Below are 23568 nucleotides of genomic sequence, written 5' to 3'. Positions count from 1 at the left end.
GTGGTGTGGGAGGCAAAGTCAATGTGTCTCTCTCACATCAATGTTCGTCCCTCCCTCCCTCTCTGTCTGAAGATAAAATGGAAAAAAGTATCCTCAGGTGAGGATTAAAAACAACAACAAAAGGAATGAGGAAGGGCTGTCAGAAGACAAGGTGAGAGGCACCAGGGGAAGTCGCAGGGCAAAAGGGCAGCAGGGGACCTCACGGAGTGGTTGTGACCCACCAACCAGTGTGTGGGTGCCGCGGTGTGACACTGAGCGGGGCCGGCGCAAACCACCGAGGACCACACGAGGCGGGTGAAATGTGGGCTGTGCCCTGGCCCCAACAGAACCTCGGAGGTTTTAGTGTGACAAAGAAATCTGGATGGTCTGCAAAACGTGTCCCGTGGAATTCTACGGCAGTTCGCCTCCCTTTTCACAGAGGTTTCCAAACACAGTACTTACAGCCTCCACCAAGCCCTTCAGAGACGGAGTCTTGAGCATCAGGGCATCGAAGACTTCTTCTGACTCCTTCCGCACGTAGAGCAGCACTGATCCCATCGGGAGCAGGAGGCGAAGAAGAGAAAACAAAGGAAGCAGTTCATTCACATGAGCAAAACGAGAAAACAGACGCCAGTCGAAATAAACAGGGACAACCACACAGAGGACAGCAAACACGAGCCAATCTAAAACCTGTCTGGGGAACCCGGAGCTCAGCTCCTGGGAAGGCTGCTGTCCGTTCAAGCCAAGCCAGGGGATGGGCTGACAGAGGAAAACTCAAGGAAGTCCAACTGGACAAGACTGGTTTGAGCACTTTGTGCTTCTGACAGATTCAGAACTCCCTTCCCATCACTTCCCATTGAAACCCCGCTGAGACATGAAGCCAACACACCTCTCTTCGGTTCTTCTGCCCGGGGCAGCTTAGCAGGAGGCGGAATCGCGAAGTCGTCCTCCGACCCAAAAGGCCCCCTTTTCAAGCTGGGTCTGCAGAAACAAAGGCGCAATTACTGACTTCAACTTCAGGCACTTACCAAAGAGACTGGATTTCAGACTTCAAATGACCTTCATTCTATGTCTGCTCAGCCTCCTTATTCTGTGGGTGCAAGTCGAAGGCCCCGAGAAAACACTGACAGAGCCAGGGGTGCGCTCAGGTCGCCCGCCAGACCCTCCCACCGCTCTGACCCCAGGTCAAGCTGCCTCCCCGGGAACCGGCAGTTCCTCTTCAGGAGAATGTGGCGGAGGAAGCAGAATCCTGGATCTGTGTGAAGGTGTCAGCGAGGGAGGGGCTTGCAAAAGGGAGACCACCAGCAGGAAAACGGAAGCCAGGCTGGTGGAAACAGAAGGCCCGCGGGAAGCCGAATCTGAAGGGCGGGGCCTCCTGTGACATAGCGCGACCATTCAGCGCTAAGGAACCCTAGATGTTACATTGCGGGAATCAGGGAATCTGCAGAAGCTCTGGGATGAGAGCACTGTGACCAACATGTGTGCAGACTGGAAGTGACTCCAGGACCTAGAGCAGATGAACTTTGGGGACAATCACAGCAGTGACTCTAGGGGCCTGACACACAGGTGTCCGTGGAAACAGAAAAGGAAGCTGGACACAGATGGATACAGCTGGTGTGACCGGCTGTCAAAAGCATAAGCTGTGGGTATAACACTGAGGTTCAGGGTGGGTGAGCGAAGACAGAATAACTGAAAATGGAGCAAGGGCGTGCTTGGCTGTGAGCAGGATCGTCACTTAAGAACAGGGGCTGGGTCTGTCCCTGCTCCTAGAATATACCAGGCTCCCCTGCAAGCGCATGGAGGACGTGGGTCTGGGCACGGAGAGCTGGAGAGGGCGGGTGGCCCGGTGAGAGGGCACCGTGGCTCGGGGGAGGGGGAGTCTGCACCAGCTCCTTTTCTGCTATAAAGGACCGATGGCAACAACCGGCAAGACCTGAATGGGGATGAAGGCCGCCCGTGTCAAGGTCAGCGTCCTGCCTGTCACGCAGGAGAATGTCCTCAGTTGCAGAAAACACACACTAAGTATTTGGGAATGACGGGGTCACTGGGTCAATGGCTCAGGAAAAATGAGTTCTTTGTATCACCATTCTGGAATTTTTCGATAAGTCTGAGATTATTTCAAAAACAAAAAGAATTTATTAAAACAAAACATTAATCTTACCCTTCACCCTCCAATTCTTCTGAGGCAATGGAAAGGATCTAAGAACAACAACAGAAAATAGATTTTTTTAATTTGACCAAACTAACACAAAGTCCTTCAGCCTTATTTTCACTAAGCAGACCCTTAGGGACACCCTGAGCCCCCCGCGCAGGGCTGGCACACAGGCAGACACGGCACACTGGCGCGGCCCCGCCCCCGTCCCTGCCAGGTGCCCCGCGGCCACGCCTGCTCTGGCACTGCCAGCCGCAGAGTGAAGGAGTCACGACAGACACCGCACGACCCCCCAAAACCTAAAATAGTTATTATTTGACCCTTTTTAGAAAAAGTCTGCCCAAGCTTCTCATGAGAACGGAATACACTGGCAACGGCCTCCCCGAGACTCTAGAACCACCAGTCCGTGCGAACCCCGATCTGCCCCGAGCGCACGGCAGCGCCGCTCCCGTGTACCTGAGCTCAGCACAGAGCGCACGCTGCACCCCACTCAAGTTCCCACCTCTACGGAGCTCTGCGCAGGGCAGGGCACGACTGTGTCACATTTCACAGCAGCTGCCAACACACAGCTGTCCGTGTGCCAATGATGACTCAGTGACTGAATCCGTGTCTTCACACCAAGAGGCTGCCTGACCCCACAGCTCCTCTGGCTTCTCCCTCCTGTCCACACCCACTGAAGTTACATTCACGAGATCAAAGACTCAAACTCTAACTTACATTACTATTTAGCATCTTTAATATGAGCTAAAACAGCCCTGGCCAGTGTGGCTCAGCAGTAAGAGCGTCGGCCCACGGATCAGAGTCCTGGGTTCGGTTCCCGCTAAGGGCATGTACCTCGGTTGCAGTTTGTCCCCGGCCCTGGTTGGGTCGTGTGGGTGGCAGCCACTCGATATCTCCCTTTCACATCGATGTTTCTCTCTTTCTCTCTCTTCCTCCCTCTCTCCCTCCCGCTCTATCTGACAATAAATGCAAAACTGTCCTCGGGTGAGGATAAAAAATAAATAACTAAATAAAATGAGCTAAAATATAAATAACTAAATACACACAGGATTCAGTTGATGGGTCTGGCACTGTGTTTCCAAATCAGCAGTGCTCACGCGCCCTGTACTGCTCACACCTCACGCGGCTTTGGCGCACCGAAGCCGCTCATCGAGTGTTGCTTCCGCAGCCACCCTGGGCCCTGGCTACGTACGTGAGTGCCCCGCTGGAGGTTGGCGAAGTGCACGTCGGGAATGAAGAGCACGGGCTGGGTATCGAGGTCCACGAAGGGCTTGAAGACCGTGATGTCCATTCGCTTGTGAGAGGGAAGCAGCGGCACTTTAACGTCGGAGACTGGAACACAAAACGAGGTCCTCACAGTCAGCAGCTTATACACAGACTGGACACAGCTGGCAGCCTCCCCCGGGCGGATGCTGGGCCACGGAGGATGCAGGCCAGGCACCCTGAACAAGGGGAGCACAGCTTGTGTGCAAGGATGTGGTGTTTACCACACTGACACCAGAGGAGAAAACATCTTGGAACACGCGCGCACGCACACAGAAGACCTGGAACAGAGGCCAAGCGTGTTTAGTTTCAGGCTCAAACGTAGTAAGTGTACGGACATAATTGGAGTGATTCCCCCAGCTCTCCTCATTCAATCATTCACGTTCTAACAGCAATGTCTCTCCCACCTCGGAACACACACCTTAACCTCACGTCTTCTACTTCGGAACCGAACCTCAGCGAGGCTGAGAGCGAGCATCCCTGACTTTTAGTTTATGAAATTACAGACCCCACCCCCATCGCCCGAAGTCCTCGGTGGGGAGCCTTCCTGGTCCCGGCTCCCTGGTGTCGGGAGCTAGCCCTGTGAGGCCAGCGGGGACCCGGCGCGCTGGGCGATGTCAGCGAGCCAGGCGGGATGCGGACAGCAGGCGCCAGGCCCACGCGCTGCGGGGCAGCCGCAGCTGGCAAAGGCGGCGCCTCCCCCGTTCTGGCCGACAGACAGGCTTTAGTGAGGATGGATGCTGGCCACATTCACAAGAAAAAACCTTTCCGGTGACACGTCCCCATGGAGGCTCCTTAGACCGCAAATGTCGGAATACGGCACGGAAGAAAATGACTCATTGGGGATTAAGAATCCTGAATTCTCAAGGGTGTTATTATTCTTAAAAATCCAGACCAGTCGCAATCTGCCATCAGCCACTCAGGTGGAATGTGCAGTCCTCCTGGGGCTGCGGCCGTGACCTGCGCTGGGGCCGGCAGCCAGGGCAGCCTGGGCTCCAGACAGCCCCGGGAAGCCCCGGGAGCTCCCCAAGCAAATGGCTCTGCTCAGCCCCCGCCTGCCTCTGCGTCTGGCACAGGGAGCAGCGCTGCACCACTGAGCCGTGGACACAGCCACTAGCCTATCTTCTGCTTGAGAACGCAAGTCCCCCTCTGCAAGGACAGGTCTGAGCGCCTGGACGGAACGTTCTACTTACAGGCGTTCAACTGGGAGCTGGGGTCGGGACACTTGCCTTTTCTTTTGCTCTGTTTTCGTTCTTCGTCCCTGATTTTTCGTTCTGCTCCCTGTAGGTCGAGACAAGATGAGACAAAACACGACTCTGTTTATCTGATCCTCTTTAAAATATTTAACTTTTACCCTGAGCAGTGGGGGTGGGTGGGGACAGCGCCTCTGGAGACGGACTCCGTTACCTATCATGTTCACGGAGCTTGTTACAGCAGTGTCTTTACAAAGCCTATTCTTAAAACTGTTTTAACTCCATGAAATCACAAGGAAACAACAGATTACATGAAAAGCTGGCCACACTGTCTTCAGAGATATGAGTGCCTCTCCCTGTTGTTTAGTAGCAGAAAATGAGAAAAATGTGGACCCTCCTGTGAGTGTCCTTTCCTCCATGGGCAATGCTACACTGACGCGGGATTCTCTCCAAGGACTTGGCGTCAAGTAAGTGACAAGCACGTCCGATGGCAGCTCACGAGCAGAGGTCAGACTAGAAAACTGCGGCCCCGAGGCGGGCCATCTACACAGAGTGGCCCTGCCACACCAGTGGCCCACAAAGATAAACAGAACCACATTAGCAATAAACATGACCTGAAATTAGGTAAGTGAATAAAAACAGAACTATCACTTAGCCATTTTGCTTGAGCTATTGGCATTTATTTCTGGTTGGCACAGATTTCTTTACAATGTTATCCAGTTGAGTGAATTGGTGCTTATTTTCTGCAAATAAATTCCCTGATATCAAAGAGGCAATGAAAACCCCCCTGATTCTGGCACTATTATAGAATAATAGCATGTTACAAAAACCAGCATTCAAGACCACTTCTGCCTCATCTAGAGGGTGTTAATATATTGATATCTGCTTATAAAAACTGCTATTAATATCGACACGATGTCACCTCCCTGACTAGAAAAAGAGGTGATATCTCCAGCCTCCCAGCCGTTCCTGCACGGAGCTGTCCATGTCTCCCAGTCCCCCCAACAGTGTAGTATGTTTATGGTGAACTTCCCCACTCAAAAGGCAGCTTTACAAAACAGGCCGTTTTCCTCATGTACCAGTTCCGTCCCTGAGGAGTGCCAGGACTTCTGCTTCCACTCAAGAGGGAGTAACACAGACCAGATTTATCCTCCACCCAGAAACAACTAAAAAATACGTCCGAAAAAAGCATGAGAAGGATTCTCAAGGCCCTGGCAACCCCTGAGAAAGAGGAACAGTGAGCCAAGCCTCTGGGGCACCTGCTGACGCCGTCACATTTCCAGGCTGTGGCCTGGGGGTGACGTCTGGTGGTCTCCTCGAGCCAGTTCCCTGGGTTGAGCAGACAGGCTGAAAGTTCAGAGGTCAGGCAGCAGGTCAAAGCAGCCATGGGGACAAGTCACAAGAGAGAGAACCCCAGAGATCTTCGGAGGGTCTGAGGGCTCAGCAGCGCTGACAGTACCTGGGGGTGGGGGGTGCCGGCAGCTGGGGGACATCTGCACGGATGAGAGAATGGTGCTAACTGGCACAGGGCCAGAACAGGCCCGTTCCCACACCGGGCCTGGAAACTTGCAGCTCACAGGGCGGGGGGCAAGGGGGGGGGCAGAAGGACCCGCCTCGGGGGTGGAGAGTACCTAGCCTTACGGGGCACCGCTCCATCAAATCATAAAAATAAGACCTGGAAAGGCTCCAACTGTTCCCAAGTAACTTCACTAGATTTAAGCCCAAGTTCAAGAAGATTCCTCAGAAGACAAAATGATCCAGCACCCAGCAAGGCCAACCTCGCGGGGGCGGGTCTCCAAGAGGACCGCCCAGCATGCAGGGGAGCAGGACAACGGGACCGAGGCGCACAAACCCAGACCGCCATGCGGCACCCACACACCGACAAGGACGTCCCCACGGACTCCTGAGTGCAGTCCACGTGTTCCCCGAGCCAGTGAGAACGGAACACGTTCAAGCAGGGACTTGAAAGATATAAAACTGATCCAAGTTGATCTTCTACAGATGAAAACTGTAATGTCTGAGATGAGAAGTACGCACGATGCAGATGAGGAGAAACGAAAGGATGGTGACCTTGAGGACACAACAACAGAAACATCCGAAAGGAGACAGACAGTCACCCAGAAAACCAGAAAGCGCCCCAGCGAACTGTGGGACAACTAGCAGCCCGCACATGTGACTGCCTTCCCAGGGGAAGAGAAAGGTGAGACACATCTGAAGAAACAATGGCTGAAAATTTTCCAAATTTGATGAAACTATAATAAACCCACATATCCAACAAGCTCGATGAACTCTAAGCACAAGAAAACAGACACATCAACATGCTCAAAACCAGTAAAAAGAGAAAATCTGAAAACGAGTCAGAAAAGAAGACACGCAAACGCAGGGGAACAAAGCCAGTGATGACAGCAGACTCCCTGTCAGGGACTGTCTACACCGTCACCCACGCCACATCTTTAAGCATTAAAGGAAACAACAGTCTCCTAGAATGTGATACTCAGCAATGAGATCTTTCAACTGAAGACGAAAGACTTTTCAGACATACAAACGCTGAAAGGGTTCATCACCACAGACGCACAGCAAGCGATGTTCAAGGATGTCCTATCGCTATGGAGACAATCATCTACATTCAGGCTGTTTTGACTCTTTCCCTCAGTCAACAATGAGGCTGATCTTGCAGACTAACATCAGGCCATGGTCCCAAAAGTGAACCCATAACATTTGATCCCAGTTATAGCTACAGGGAATATTACTCTACTGAAGAAGAAAACTGACTGAAATAAAGTGAAATAAAATAACTCTATAGGACATAGTGTCCATGAAAGTTTTGTGTTAGGACAGGCCAGGGATGTACACGAGTTCACAGAGAGGAGGTGCCAAATCTCCACTGGTTAATGATCCAATCTCTGTCCCGTTCTCTCTAAAAAGTGCTCAATTGCTGCTGCTTCTGAAATAGGAGAGAATTCTATTTGTCAAACTAGTTAAGCAACTTGTAGCAAAGTGCTGATAAAACATCTTGGGAGAGAAAAACAATTTAAATACCTCTGAAGGATACCAGAAGATGTCTTATTTTTTAGTTTCTTACTGTGAATGTAGACCAGATTCATAAAAGGGAGAGTTTTAAGAGCCAGCAGAGGGAAATGAACTGACAGGCACTAACTAACACACCAATCGAGTCTCAGGAAGAAGAGAATCAGGAAAGCAGGTGGGACATTCCAGAGGAGAGGCAGCAGGAGACAAACCTAGAAGAGAAGCAGCAACACAAACACTAACGACAGAAGCTGTAGCAGGTGCATAGGAATCCGGGGGTATGAAGTCACAGGAGTTGCATGTGGTTGAAAGGTCTAAGGATTTGCAGATTAATTACACACAACACATCATACTATTTTCTTCTCATGCAGGATTTTTATATAATCCAGAAGAGCTTTGAGATAAAAAACTGGGGATGAAAACAGCGTATGATTTCACCTCCACGTCCCCGGGGTACCTTGCTATGAGCTGACACTTGTGACCACCCCTCTAAGCCGTAAGGGCTGAAACAGGAGGACACCAACACTTCTGCCTCCACGGAGATCTATCTCTACTCCAGCCAGCAGGAGAAAAGGCAAGGAGAACTTTCGGGACTTACGGAGAGCCACACCATGAAGGCTGAGGCTACCTGGGCAAAGCCTGCTGCACGCCGGTGCCTTGCTTCTCCCTCGGCCGTGTGGCTGCCGTTAGCACCAGATGAGCTCACACCGAGTCGTGGAAGTGGCAACTGACTCTGGCCTGAACACTGACTGACGTGCTGCCCAAGACCTCGACAGTGTGGTCCACGGCACAGGGCCTGAATGACACAGGCAGTAACACCAGAAGCCGGGACTTTGTTGCCCAAACCGCTCCCAACCGTGCAACCTTGAAGAAAAGGCATTCTGCTCACCAAACACACTAGCACGCGCTCACTTGGCAGAGAGAACTAGTTTCCAGACTTGGTACAACCACTAGTTAATACAGTAAGATAACACTGGACAAGGAGTGAACTTGCCTGTGCTTCAGTTTCTAAGTCAGCTAACAGAGGAGCTTCCTCAGAAAGTCTTGATGTTGAAGCCACATTTGTTTAAGAGCATGAATCAGTCCTGTTCCTTCTCTTAAACGCGTGCCCAGTTTTCACCACCTGGTGGAGAGCGTGAGTTCATGCTCACTGGTGCTCCCATCCTCTAGCATAGTCATAGTTCTTAAATATGCTTTTACGGATTTCAGAGAGTGGAAGGGAGAGAGAGAGACTGAAACATTGATGAGAGAGAAACATCAACTGGCTGCCTTCTCCACACCCCCTACTGGGGACTGAGCCCAAAACCTGGGCATGTGCCCTGACCAGAACGGAACCAGAGACCTCCTGGTGCATGGGATGGCACTCAACCCACTGAGCCACACCTGCGGGCTAATACAGTGATATTCAAAGTGTGATCGTGCACCGATATGGTTACAGCTGAGTTAAAATACAGCAGAAATTGAGAAAGCATTGGAAAAGCAGATAATTTTAAGTCTGATGCGTCTAATTAAAAACTGGGGCCTGTGGCTTGTACAATTTTGTTTTGTGTTTCATTTTCCCAGCAATTCATTTACATTTTTATGGTATTTTTCAGAAGTATAGGTTCACGGAAAATTAGAAATAAAAATCCTGGTCCTTCGCCGACGTAGGTCATTGGAGACACGTCCTGAGCGCGTCGCTGCCTGCAGACCCAGGAAGCCGAGGGGCCCCAAGGATGGAGCACGGCCGGCGTGTGTCCCACGTGTGCCACCCAGGCGCTATCAGACGTGCCCCACAAAATGTCATTTTCCTGTCAAAACAAGATTTTTTTCTTCCTTCTATACTGTGTCCTTGCATGACTATGACAACCCCGCTCACTCTAACCCTGTAACAGCAGCACGTCCACAGTGATCTTTGTGTGAGGAGGGTGCACCTCGCACGCCTCCTCCTAAGCACCCCTCCCACCCGACAGCCTCACCTTGTCACAGAACACCTTGATCTGGCAGTAGGCCCGGTGCACAGGCTTGTTGCTGCGGTTGTTGTAACTGTAGGTGTCGATCTGAATGTTCAGAGGCAGCCCCTTCACGCCCTTCTGAGAGGAGAAGTCTGTGCTCAAGCAGTTCACGGAGATGAAAACCTGCAGAGAAAAGGCTCCGTGAGCAACGGGCACCAACGGCCAGCCGAGCCCAGCTCGGAAAAATGCTGATGCCACCGAAATTACTCCAACTCGCTCCAAATGAGCGCAGCTTCTAACGCAAAAGGCATTTTTAAAATGGGTTTATTTTAAAACCACTTTTGGTCACAGCAATGGCAGACTTTAAAGGAAAACAACAAACAGGAGCTTTGAACTGCTGTCTCTCCCTTTCCAGAACAGTTATTTACTGCCACACAGTGGACACGCTATCTTTCTTGGTATCACTTTTTTTCTTTTTGAATCCTCACCCTAGGATATTTTTCCATTGGTGTTTTTGGTACGTGCCCCTAGCGGAAACCAAACCGAGGGCTCTCTGGTCCACAGGCCAATGCTCCAACCGCTGAGCCAAACCGGCCAGGGCTTTTCCATTGCTTTTTAGAGAGTGGAAGGGAGGGAGGAAGGGAAAACATCTATGTGAGAGAGACACATCAATTGGTTGCCTCCCATACAAGCCCCAAATGGGGCTGGGGCTTGAACCAGCAACCCAGGTGCGTGTCCTTGACTGGGAATCAAACCCAGCACCCTTTGGTGCACGGGCTGGCGCTCTAAACATTGAGCAACACTAGCCAGGGCTCTTGGTGTCATTCTTAAATGTTACTAATAGCGCAGGTTTCCTTTGAGGCTATTTCATAGCTCAGTATAAACTCTCTGGGAACCTGCCTGTATTATGTCTCAGTGAGTGACATTATCAAAGTGGTACTGGGGGTTTTTACTTAGCGAGTCCCAGGTAAACCTTCATACAGCAAATGAGCATGCTCCATTTTCCCTCCTGTTTCTGTGATTGTCGATTTTTAACCTCTCCACACATGGTCACAATGTTTTTTGAGCGCTCTTTCAACCAGTTCATTTTAGAATTTATTTCTGATGCATGAGCACCACGCAGTGGATATTGCTGGAACCACAGTGTCTAAAAACAGGCTGGCACATTTCAAGACTTACAGGTCAACAACCCCTCAGCCCTAACAACCAAGAACAGATCTACCACAGTACAGGGGGGTCCCAAGACCCAAACAGGGATGAGTTTACGTTAAAAAAGGGGGAAAACCCTGTAAGAACGTAAGATAAGAGAAGGGAGTGGAAAGAGAGGGTAAGGAGAAAGAAAAATCATAGCCACAATGACAAAGAATTCTCTCTAGAAAGTATGCAAAAAGCGGAAATAGAGTTTCTAGTCTTCCTCTAATCTCTCTACTGTCTCTAAGTAGGAAAAGACCAAAACATCCTAAAAGACTGAGAACTTGCCCAAACGAACAGACTTAGGGTTCACCTCTCCTCCTGGCCCCTCACAAGCTCTCTGGGAGACTGGTCCACTCACTGTTCCCACAACACCTCTTCAATGCTCGCTCCTGCCTCACCTCTCTGCTTGTCATTCCTCCTCCTCCTGTCCCTCTGGGTCCAGTCTGGCCACCTCCATGGTTCTCCTCTGCCTCTCTAATCCCCCCTCCACACAATGGCCCTGTTCACCCCGACTCGAGTTGCGGGGCCACAGCAGTGACACCATTCTCTGAGCACCCGAAGTTCCCAGACCTGCGCTGGCCCGTCACACACGTGGTCCCCCTCTGTCATCCCCACAACCGTGAGAGACAGTCCTGTCCTTTTTGTTTACAAGAAAAGATGAAGAGATTTTAAAGTTGCCCCCACGGCAGCAAGCACGGGGCTGGATTCACTCCAGGACTTGCCCTCACACCCTGCTACCTCTTTCCCAAGTCCGCTCTCAGCCAGCCCCCGGCTGTCCTCTCCCACACGCACGGCCAGCCGCTCGCTCACGCACGCGCCTGCGTCTCCCCGACTGGTCCGTACGGCCGGCCACTCGCACACGCTCACGCCTGCGTCTCCCCGACTGGTCCGTACGGTCGGCCGCTCGCACACGCACGCGCCTGCGTCTCCCCGACTGGCCCGTACGGTCGGCCGCTCGCACACGCACGCGCCCGCGTCTCCCCGACTGGTCCGTACGGTCGGCCGCTCGCACACGCACGCGCCTGCGTCTCCCCGACTGGCCCGTACGGTCGGCCGCTCGCACACGCACGCGCCCGCGTCTCCCCGACTGGCCCGTACGGTCGGCCGCTCGCACACGCACGCGCCTGCGTCTCCCCGACTGGCCCGTACGGTCGGCCACCCGCACACGCACGCGCCCGCGTCTCCCCGACTGGTCGACGTACGGTCGGGCCGCTCGCACACGCACCGCCTGCGTCTCCCCGACTTGGCCCGTACTGTCCGGCCGCTCGCAACAACCGCACGCGCCCGCATCTCCCCCGACTGGCCCGTACGGATCGGGCCACATCGCACACAGCACGCGCCTGCGTCTCCCCGACTGGCCCGTACCGGTCGGCCACTCGCACACCGCACGCGCCTTCGTCTCCCTACTGTGCCCGTACGGTCCGGCCACTCGCACACAACACGCAACGCGCCTGCGGCTCCCCGACTGCGCCGTACGGTCGCCCGCGTCGCTACACCGGCACGCCAGCCCCGCGTCTCCCCGACTGGCCCCGTACGGTCGGCCATCGCTACACGCACGCAGCCCGCGTCTCCCCGACTGGCCCCGTAATGGCCCGGCCACGCGCACAACGCACGCGCCCGCGTCTCCCCGACTGGCCCGTACGGTCGGCCGCTCGCACACGCACGCGCCCGCGTCTCCCCGACTGGCCCGTACGGTCGGCCGCTCGCACACGCACGCGCCTGCGTCTCCCCGACTGGCCCGTACGGTCGGCCGCTCGCACACGCACGCGCCCGCGTCTCCCCGACTGGCCCGTACGGTCGGCCGCTCGCACACGCACGCGCCCGCGTCTCCCCGACTGGCCCGTACGGCCGGCCACGCGCACACGCCTGCGTCTCCCCGACTGGCCCGTACGGTCGGCCACGCGCACACGCATGCGCCTGCGTCTCCCCGACTGGCCCGTAGCACTTACTAGGCCAGGTCCATGTTCTCTGCCGTGTACCCTTCTCAATCCTGAGCCCGTGCCTGCTCTAGGGCGGCCTTGTCTTGCCCGCTGTGGCTTTCCTTTCCATTTAACTCATTTTTAGTAAAAAAGCAAAATGATTTTATTTTTAAATGCCGAAATCTAGATATATATGGCAAAAAAGTGATACACATGAATTTCAAATCCATTACAGAAACGTAGTGCTCTGACTGTATATTGTTAAAAAACACTTCACATAGAATCCATAAACTTGAGTTAAGGAGCTGGTCGATGGAACAGACAAAAGAAAAACAGAAAGGCAGACGGAAACACAGACAGAAAGGCAGACAGAGAGACAGGAGTCTATGCAAACGACCGAGCACATAAAGTAACCAAACCACTATACATTTCATCTTACAGCCGATGGAAAACCTAAACTTTTCTCTCTCATTCTAGATCCCATGCTTAATTCCTAATGCAAAAACAGCTGCCTTGGGAGCGTCATACTTCACTCTCCATAATCCCGGGAAGTCTTTGACCCAAAATGACACTCCCTTTACAAGAGGATTCCATGGCAGCTCACCCTAAAACCTAACACCCCCTTGCTCCCCAGTGTCGAGTTTCTATTCAAAGCAGAAACAGCAGCAGCCACGTCCCAGGATCAAGATCAGCACGGACACGGAGCCTTCAGAGAGGCATCACCCTCACCATTATTCACGGTTACTTTAGCTCTAGAACTCAGAGGTTATTAAAACAAGTCTCAATACATGGTTTCCTTTCTGTAAAGAGTTCAGATAGTCTTACAGGTATTTATACACATCCTTCAGATTTTTTAATAAAACATTTTTTTAATCCTCACTCGAAGATATTTATCTATTTATCTTCAGATAGAATGTGAGGGAGGGAAGAGAGAGAAACATCAATGTAAGAGACACACATCAGTTGGTTGCCTTCTGCACGACCCTAACCAGGGCCAGGGACCAAACTGCAACCGAGGTACCTGCCCTTGACCAGAACCGAACCCGTGATTCTTTGGTCCATGGACCGACACTCCAACCTCTTAGCCACACTGGCCAGGGCTAATAAAACATTTTTTTTAACAGCATTATAGCCCTATCACATAAGAATATTATTTTAATCAATGGAAAGCTATCTATTAAAGGAAATGTTCAACCCTGTTGATGAACAAGTCCATGCAAATTCTCAAGACTTAACAGTTCATAGTATAGTGACCAGAAAAAAACCTACTAAAACCTGTCGGACTCTGTTTATGTTTATTCTTTAGGTGACGTTTGATCTTCATAGTGGTTGCCATTTGTGGATGAAGCGTGTGTTCAGGTGAGGGTGTAAGGTGTCTCTCTGAACTACAGCGTAAGGCTGATTAGCCCCACGGAGCGGTGAGCTCCTGAGGACAAGACAACACTGAACCAGCCCTCTGTGCCTGGTACACAGCACTGCATGACACAGGTGTTTTCAATAAAAGAAGGAGTGTGCAGAGGGAGTAGTGAACAAACATGGCTAAGAGCAAGGACAATGTAGACACATAAAATAGCTTTCATGTTATTTATCTAAACCAGAAGTTGGCTAACGTTTTCTGTAAAAGGGCCCAAGAGTATTTTAGCTTTTGTGGGCTACAATGCAACTACTCAACTCTGCAGACACAATGCAAAAGCAGCCACAGGTAGTAAGTGAACAAAGGGGTGTGGTGGTGTTTCAACAGAACTTTATTTATACAAACAGGCAGCTGGCTGGCCAGGCCAAGCATGTAGTGTGCTGAGTCAGAGAACCTAACCCACTCTCTAAGTTGACCCTTACATCATCGCCATGTAGTAAACAGGCAGGAAGTATTATTTCCCTTTCTGTAATTCAATACTTCTACTTTCCACATAAGTGACCTGCTGAGAAGACATCCAGTGTGGATTTCTTGCCAACATGCCATTCACCCATGGAACACACCTCAGTGATACGACCTACATTCATGGACGGGACTAGGGTAAGTTTTGAGGGAGAAGTTCAGTATCCAGGAATCTTTATTTAGGAAGGCGACAATCCTTACTCAGGAGCACCCAGAACAGATGAGAGGGCAGGAATGGAACACGAGGCACACCTCTCTTTTGGGTCCTTGGGCAGCGACAAGATGAGTGTGTTCTGTTCCCCAGAGCATTGACATTTAGGGTTGGTTCCACCTAATGGCAACTCCTGAATGAGCAGGACAATAGGCCAAGTCACCTGAGTCTGCATAGAACAGATATTCAGACCATTCTCTCCATGAAGAGAAATACCTCCTATAATGTGATTCCAGAAAAACCCCAGTATCTCCCGCAGTGGGGGGAGAGTAAAAAGTACGATGGAGCCCTGGCTGGGGAGCTCGGTTGGTTGGTGTTGTTACGATACACCAAGGCTGCAGGTTTGATCTCGTCAGGGCACATAAAAGAATCAACCAATGAATGCATAAATAAGTGCAACAACAAATCGAGGTTTCTCTGTCTCACCCCCTTCCTCTCTCTAAAAATCTATTAAATAAAATTTTTTTAAAAAGATGGGTTATGACACATTCAACTCCTTGTCTATAAAATACATGTGTGTGCCTACACACACACATTTAAAAATTTTTTTTGTAAATGTTTTTTATTTATTTTTGTTAGGGAGGAAGGGAGAAGGAGAGAGAGATAGAAACATTGATGAGCAAGAGAAGCATCATCAATCGGCTGCCTCCTGCACGCCCCCTACTGGGGATCGAGCACCAAACCCAGACATGTGCCCTGACTGGGAATCGATCTCTCGTGCACAGGACGATGCTCAGTCACTGACCCACACCAGCTGGCCACACACACTCTTAAAGCATCCTATCTCTGAAGCCTGAGGGTAGGCTGAACGATACGAGACCTTCCTTTTCTAGAATGATGCAAGGCTCCGTGAGACCTCAAAAATGATGACCTTCTCTCTGATTCCATCCTTTCTTGCCACTGATTTTGAGGAAAAGTCTGGCTTTACTTAAGTACTCATAATATAAATCTCAAAAGATGAGTAACTAATGTCCCCCCAATTCACTGGAAGAGAAAACACACCACAAAAATCAACTGCGACCCAGTCAGTGATGCTGGGCAGGATCCCTTTCTCAGCGGCCAGCCCTTCCTTCCAAGACAGTTCCTCATTCCTGACCGAGAATTCATGTACTCACAACTTTTCAAAAAAATTAATTTTGTTCTCAAACCTTAGTTTGAAATGAGAGTAAAACAGCAATTAAAGATTTACGCGCCCAAAGGATTGAGTTGCATCGACATCTTAGTCCCAGTGCCTGGAAGCACAGAACCAACAAGAAGGAAGATCTCGGACTCACTGCGACGACTTTCCCAGGAGGCATTCTGGCAGCCACCCGGTGCTGCCACACGTCTGTCTGATCTCCACACAGTCCCCACAAAAGGGTACAACGAGGCAAGAAAGACACAAGAAAACTGGGTGCTCAAAACATGGGTCACCATCAGAGGCTCATTTCCCAGCCGACAGTGAAAGCAACTGAGGACAATGCGACAGCCTCAGCCCACCCGCTCACATCCGGGACAATGTGACAGCCTCAGCCCACCCGCTACACCCGCTCACACCCGGGACGATGCGACAGCCTCGGCCCATCCGCTCACACCCGCTCACACCCGGGACGATGCGACAGCCTCAGCCCACCTGCTCACACCTCGCACGGTCTGATGAAACATGCTGACGTCTGTCTGGAGAGAGCAGTCAGATACGTGAGCTTTAGCAAGTGAACCTCGTTTGCGGGGAGAAACTGCAGAAGCATTTTTCACCCACTAATTCAGACAGAAGGCATTAACAAGGCACTTGGAATTCATCAGTCAAAAGTTACCAAAATTGTAAGTAGTTGTGTCAGAAGCTAAATGATGAAACTCACTAACTTAAGTACACGATGCCAGGCAATTTTTCATGAACAAAAAGGCTGTTCCTTTTAGAAAATTTATCACAATAGTACTAATCATTCTATATTATTCCCGTACAAGAGAAGAACCCAACATCCAAATAATAGTCGTCTTTTTTTTCCCCACTGAGAGATTTTGATAGAATTTTGCATGTTTTTAGACCACTGCTACTATAATGCTGAAAATTATTTCCTTTTGACTTTTCATAGTATAGTTTTCTCAATGAGTGGAATAAAATATTTCAAAATGTGAGCCTTTAGATTCTTTAAGAAAAATATGAACCACCCTTATGACAGTTTGGATAAAGTTTTCTTTTTCAATTGAGTTTCTCTTTAAGGGGCCAAGTTTTCTTTTCAAGGGACTCTATCTTACAGCTAAGGCAGAGTGACAAAGTGTTATGCTCCTGAGTGGCCAGACTGTGAGCTCCTCCTACAGGTGAAGAGCCGTCTCCACACCCCTGTCATGGGGTCAGGGGAAGGAACACAGCATCTGAACACGCCACCTAGTTACCAATGTCACTGTCATACTCAAAACAACACTCTAGGTCCTTGATGGCAGGAATTATGTGTTACGTCATTTTTAAAAATTTCTTCCAGTGTTTAGTACATTTTTTTGTATTTTCCCCAATGCCTCTTACTAAATGGTACTGCCTTGGCTGGTCTGGCTCAGCAATTAGAACGCTGGCCCGCAGACCAGAGAGACCTGTACCTCAGTTACAGTTTGTCCCCCGTCCCGGATGGGGTTGTGTGGGTGACAACCAGTTGATGCATCTCTCTCACATCAATGTTTCTCTCTCTCTCTCTCTCTTCCTCCCTCTCTCCCTCCCACTCTATTTGAAGATAAATGCAAAAAAAAAAAAAAGAAAAGTCCTCAGGTGAGGATAAAAAAAAGTTACTAAATTTAATGCTGGTAATAAGAGACAGAAAAACGATGGGTATGAAAAAGCTACACATTATCTCCAAATCTTAATTTAACGAGTTTCAACCCTCACAACCTTTAAATACACAGGACAGTACCTGCTTCCTAATAAACAAAACCACTCAATAAAACAGAGATAATATAAATTTAACAAATTAACCCTCTCCACAATAAAATGGCTACAAGTCAGGAACTGAGATAGAAAAGAAACTGCTTTGCTGACATGAGGCCAAATACTAATATCCTACAGAATCTTTTTTGGGGGGCCTCGATCAGAAGGACTTGGGCCCCTAGAACCTTTTTTAAAAAAATTTATTTATTTTTGTTACAGATATTTTTCCTTTCCCCCCACTGATACTCCCCTCCCTACCCTGTCCCCAGATTTATTGTCCATGTCCATTGTTAATGCATACATGCATATAAGTTCTGTGGTTTATCTCTCCCCCAGACCCCCTCTTCTGGGGCTTGTCGGTCTGTACCCCACTTCCACGTCTCTGGGACCACCCTGTTCCTCAGACTGTTATGTTCATTATATTCCACAAGTAAGTGAGATCATGTGCTATTTGTCTTTCTCTGCTTGGCTTGTTTCGCTTAGGATAATACTCTCCAGGTCCCTCCATGTCGTCTCAAAGGACAAGAGATCTTTCTTTCCTACAGCTGCATAGTACTCCATTGTGTATATGTACCACAGCTTTTTTATCCAATCGTCTACTGATGGACATTTGGCCTGTTTCCAGATCTTAGCTATTGTAAATAGTGCTGCTATGAACATAGGGGTACACATATTCTTTCTGATTGGTGTTTCAGGCTTTTTAGGGTATATTCCTAGAAGTGGGATCACTGGGTCAAATGACAGTTCACAGAACTAGAACAGATACTTCAAAAGTTCATATGGAACCAAAAAAGACCTCGAATAGCCACAGCAATCTTGAAAAAGAAGAACAAAGTTGGAGGGATCACATTACCAGATTTCAGGTTACACTACAAAGCCACTGTAATCAAAACAGCCTGGTATTGGTACAAGAACAGGCAGATACATCAATGGAACAGAACAGAGAACCCAGAAATAAACCCAAGACAATATGAGCAATTAATATTTGACAAAGGGGGCAAGAGCATACAATGGAGTAAAGACAGCCTCTTTAATAAATGGTGTTGGGAAACTTGGACAGCTACATGCAAACAAATGAAACTAGACTATCAACTTATACCATACACAAAAATAAACTCAAAATGGATAAAAGACTTAAATGTGACTCATGAATCCATGAAAATCCTAAAAGAAAATGTAGGCAACAAAATTTCAGACATCATATGCAGCAGAATTTTCACTGATACATCACCTAAGGCAACAGAAACAAAGGAGAAAATGAACACATGGGACTACATCAAACTCAAAAGCTTCTGCAGAGCAAAAGAAACAAACACCAAAATGGACAGGCAACCCACTGTATGGGAGAGCATAACTGCCAATGATACATCAGATAAGGGGTTAATTTCCAATATACAGAGAGAGTGCTCATATAACTCAACAAAAGGAAGACAAAGAACACGATTAAAAAATGGGCAGAGGAACTAAATAGACACCTCTCCAAATAGGACATACAAATGGCTAAGAGATATATGAAGAAATGCTCAACATCACTAATCATCAGAGAGACGCAAATTCAAACGACAATGAGGGATCACCTCACACCTGTCAGAATGGCCGCCATCAACAAATCATTAAACAACAAGTGTTGGTGAGGGTGTGGAGAAAAGGGTACTCTAGCACACTGCTGGTGTGAATGTAGACTGGTGCAGCCACTATGGAAAACAGTATGGTGTTACCTCAAAAAATTAACATCACTACAGAATCTTAATCATTTATTCTTACTCTAAATTTTCAACAGCTCACCACTGCCTTCGTAATAAAGACTATTCCTTAGCATTCCAGATGACGTACGTGACAGCAATCTACCTTTGCAGCCATATGTTCTAACACCTACAGCCGTATTTCTCAAATATAAATAATACATATATCCTCTTTAAAAGAGAAAAGAGTTGTTTACCCTAAAAATATAGCCAGATCCTAGTTTGAGAACTACTATTCTACTCAAACAGAGCAAAGCGCTGGATCACACAGCACCCCAAGAACGGCTCAGCCCTTAGCTGGCTCAACACTGAGACCCGGCGAGCGCAGCACCGGAGCCTCCTGGCGACAATGGACACCCACCATGAGCTTATGGCTTAAGTCTCATCACGGAATTGAAAACACAGCATCAAAAGCCTCGAAGAAATTTCAACGCCGATGTACTTGGTCCAAAGACCCAAGGGGCTGAAGACAAGCTTGTTTAAAAGGTGAAGTCCAAGCCCTGGCCGGTTTGGCTCAGCGGTAGAGCGTCGGCCTGCAGTCCAGAGAGACCCGGGTTCGGTTCCCGCTAAGGGCATGTGCCTCGGTTGCAGTTTGTCCCCGGCCCTGGTTGGGTTGTGTGGGTGGCAACCACTCAATGTGTCCCTTTCGTGTCGATGTTTCTCTCTCTCCCTCCCCACTCTATCTGAGCAAAAAAAAGGTGAAGTCCAAGGTCTTTACTAGGGCATACCAGGGCCTTCAGGATCTGGTCCCTACAGCTCCCACCTCATGTCCCCACCACTGCCTGCCTGAGGCGTCAGGTTTCAATAGCTACAGTTCTGCACTCATACTCATCAAGGGTACAGGCTCACGCTGGCCTCTCAACACTTGGCTAGTTCTTACTACACTTTTTAAAATATATATATATTTTTTAGAGAGAGAGGAAGGGAGAGAGAGATAGAAACGTCGATGAGAGAGAAACATCAACATTAATCGGCCATCTCCTGCACGCCCCCGACTGGGGATGTAGCCCGAAACCTGGGCATGTGCCCTGACTGAGAATTGAACCAGAACCTCTCAGTCCACGGGAAGATGCTCAATCCACTAATCCAATGAGCCACACCAGTCGAGCGTAGTTCTCACTATACTTCAGAGCTCACTCCAGAGTCGCCTTGAGGAACCTTCTACCCACTGTATTTACTTCTACGGCTGCACCTCCTGAAGGGGCGGTCTCCCCCACTAAACTGGGTTTTCTGAGAACCCGTCTGTACATTCACAGAGCATCCTAACACTGCCGTGTTCACTGAATGAATGACCCCAAATTCCTAAAGTCCAGCCAAATAAAACCATATGGTGCTGTGACATTTAAGCTACACTGATTGCATTCTTACAATGTACCTGACTCTTTGACCCTCAAAACAACCTATGAAACTGGTACTATTCTGACCCCATTTCACAGATGAGGAAGCCAAGGCTTAGAGGTTAGGTAACCCAGATCACCTTGGTAGAACCCAGAATGCCAAGAAGCTTTTTACACATACCGGATAATAAACGAATGTTTGTTGAGTGAATAATTAAATTGACTATATATACTCTCAATTAACATACATGTTCAGAGGGAGACACAAGGTAAGTTCTACAGTAGAGATAAAGCCACACAATGAACTCTGGCGTAATTTCCTATTGCATCTACTCACTTTTTACACTTTCTCTACAGTAAGCATCTTTCCATGATAGAAACTGCAGGTACCTAACAATTTTGTATTTAGTAATTAACTCTGACATCCCTTCAGTTGTGGTATCCTGTCGGAGTGATGGGTGTGAGTGGCCACACCCTCACATTCAAGTGAGGCGTACGACAAGCCCCATTTCTTTCCCATACTACTTGATGTCGTGGCCTCGATATGTCAAAATACCTCTACAGACTAAATATTCTACCTGCCGTCTGGCCGGTGTGGTCAGTGGCTGAGCATCGACCCTGCATCAAGAGGTCGCCGGTTCGATTCCCGGTCAGGACACATGTCCAGGTTGTGGGCCCAATCCCCAGTGGGGGGCATGCAGGAGGTGGCCAATCAATGTTCTCTCTCTCTCTCCCCCTCACACTTCCTCTCTCTCTAAAATCAATAAAGAAAATAAAATAAAAAAAAAATATATATATATATATATATTAAAATATTCCAGCTGCCTCTTTCCCACTTAAATTCACAACAGCGACTCTGTGGAGGGGGGAAAAAAAAGAAGAAAGGAAAAAGTCCAGTCAGCCCTGGCCGGTGTGGCTCAGCTGGCTGGAGCACTGCCCTGTATACCAAAAGGCTGTGGGTTTGATCCCCAGTTGGGGAACATACGAAAGGCAACCAATGGATGTTCTCTCTCACAATGACGTTTCTCTCTCTCTCCCCACCTTCCCCTCTCTCTAAAATTAATTAATACTCACATCCTCAAGTGAGTATTAAAAGAAAAAAAAGGTCCAAATAGATTTTGCAAAAATATTCTGCAGGTACAATTTCTAAGAATCATGCCAAATGCTATCTCTTCCATAAAGCCTTCTCAGGTTCCATTAACTGAAAGTACTTTTTCCCTAGAAATTTCTTTTTTTTAATCCTCACAGGAGGACATTTTTCCATTTTTGTTCAGAAACAGAGAGAAAGAGAGAGAGAGAGAGAGAGAGAAACACTGACGTGAAAGGGACACATCCTGTGGCTGCCTCCCACACGACCCCAACCAGGGCTGGGGACAAACTGCAACCGAGGTACGTGCCCTTGACCAGAATCGAACCCACGACTCACTGGTCCACGGGCCCACACTCTAACCACTGAGCCAAACCGGCCAGGGCATTCCCTAGAAATCTTAAGAGTAGTTTTTCAAATCTTACTTATGACCCGTATCCTTACATGGAGAGTACAATCTCTTTCGAGGACTTTATGTTAGAATTATTTTTTAATTCTCTCTCAGTCTTTCACAGAGAAGTACAGTGAATAATTTGCTGAATGAATGAATGTATAGTTAAGAAAGTCACCTCCTGCCCTGGCCGGTTTGGCTCAGCGATTAGAGCGTCGGCCTGTAGACCAATGAGTCTTGGGTTTGATTCCGGCCAAGGGCACGTATGTCAGTTGCAGTTCATCCCTGACCCTGGTCGGGGTTGTGTGGAGGCAGCCAGTCGATATGTCTCTCTCACATCGATGTTTCTCTCTTGCTCCTTCTCTCTCTCTACCTAAGGATAAACAGAAAAATATGCTTGGATGAGGATTTAAAAAAAAGAAAGTCACCTCCTTGCAACATGACTTTTTATTTTGTTTGGTATATATGTTTTATTTTATTTTTCTTAAAGATTTTTATTTTTTTAGATCAGTTTTAGGTTTACAACAAAATTCAGAGGAAGGTACAGAGGTTCCCCAAATACCTCCTTTTCTCACACATGCAAAGCCTTCCCCATTATTAATATCACTCACCAAAATGGCACAACTTTAACCAAAGATGAACCTATGTTAATACATCATAATCACCCAAAGTCCATGTTTACCTCAGGACTCGCTCTCGGTGTGGTACCCTGTGGGTTTGGACAAAAGCATAATGCCGCATCTTCCCCAAGCTAACATCATACACAGCATCTCACTGCCTTAAAGATTCTGAGTTCTGCCTGTTACCGTCCCTCACTCCATGCCACCCGCCAACCACCTATCTTTTTCTTGTCTCTGTAGCTCTGTCTTTTCCAGAATGTCATATAGTTGGAATCAGATAGCATGTGACCTTATCAGATTAACTTCTTTCACTTAGTAACACATATGTAAGATTCCCATGGCTCGACAGCTCACTGTTGGTCCGCTGTTTGGACACCCCGCCTGCGTGTATCCGCTCACCACTGAAGCCACATGACTTCCCGAGCCAGTCCTTGCACATAGTTGCAACCACGCGTCACCTAGCACGGAGCTTCCTACAAGGATGTTAGAAATGAGTTAAATTGATCAACAACGACGGAAAAAACAACTTCAAGGAGAATGGTGCTTTGCTCTTGCAAATCAGACTGTACACGGCAGACTTTTGGGAACGTGTGAGCACAGCGCCGAGGGCCGGCCGACAAGCCGTGTCAGTGTCCCACACTGCTGGCTGTGGGCCGCGACGCGCAATTCCGCAGTCCAGGGAGTTTTAACTGCCCGGGAAACACAAGCGGGAAAGAGCAAACGTGTGTGTTACAAGAAGGAAAAGAAAAA

General features: G+C 48.9%; 1 protein-coding gene across 1 annotated transcript in view; it reads right to left on the bottom strand.

Annotated features, from left to right (window-relative positions):
• Positions 1 to 23568, bottom strand: part of GRHL1 (grainyhead like transcription factor 1) — a 52885-nt gene that overhangs the window by 5509 nt on the left and 23808 nt on the right. The window contains exons 9-14 of the mRNA XM_036263529.1: positions 9573 to 9731; positions 4588 to 4675; positions 3324 to 3463; positions 2141 to 2178; positions 869 to 960; positions 442 to 527 (exon numbers count right to left, since the gene is read on the bottom strand). Of these exons, the coding sequence (XP_036119422.1) occupies positions 442 to 527; positions 869 to 960; positions 2141 to 2178; positions 3324 to 3463; positions 4588 to 4675; positions 9573 to 9731 (603 nt within the window). The remainder of the gene's footprint in view (positions 1 to 441; positions 528 to 868; positions 961 to 2140; positions 2179 to 3323; positions 3464 to 4587; positions 4676 to 9572; positions 9732 to 23568) is intronic.

This window comes from Molossus molossus, unplaced genomic scaffold (genome assembly GCF_014108415.1).
Source record: "Molossus molossus isolate mMolMol1 unplaced genomic scaffold, mMolMol1.p scaffold_m16_p_15, whole genome shotgun sequence".
NCBI lineage: Eukaryota > Metazoa > Chordata > Mammalia > Chiroptera > Molossidae > Molossus > Molossus molossus.
The sequence above is the reverse complement of the archived record's forward strand: the minus strand, read 5'-3'. Positions and strand labels throughout refer to the sequence as shown.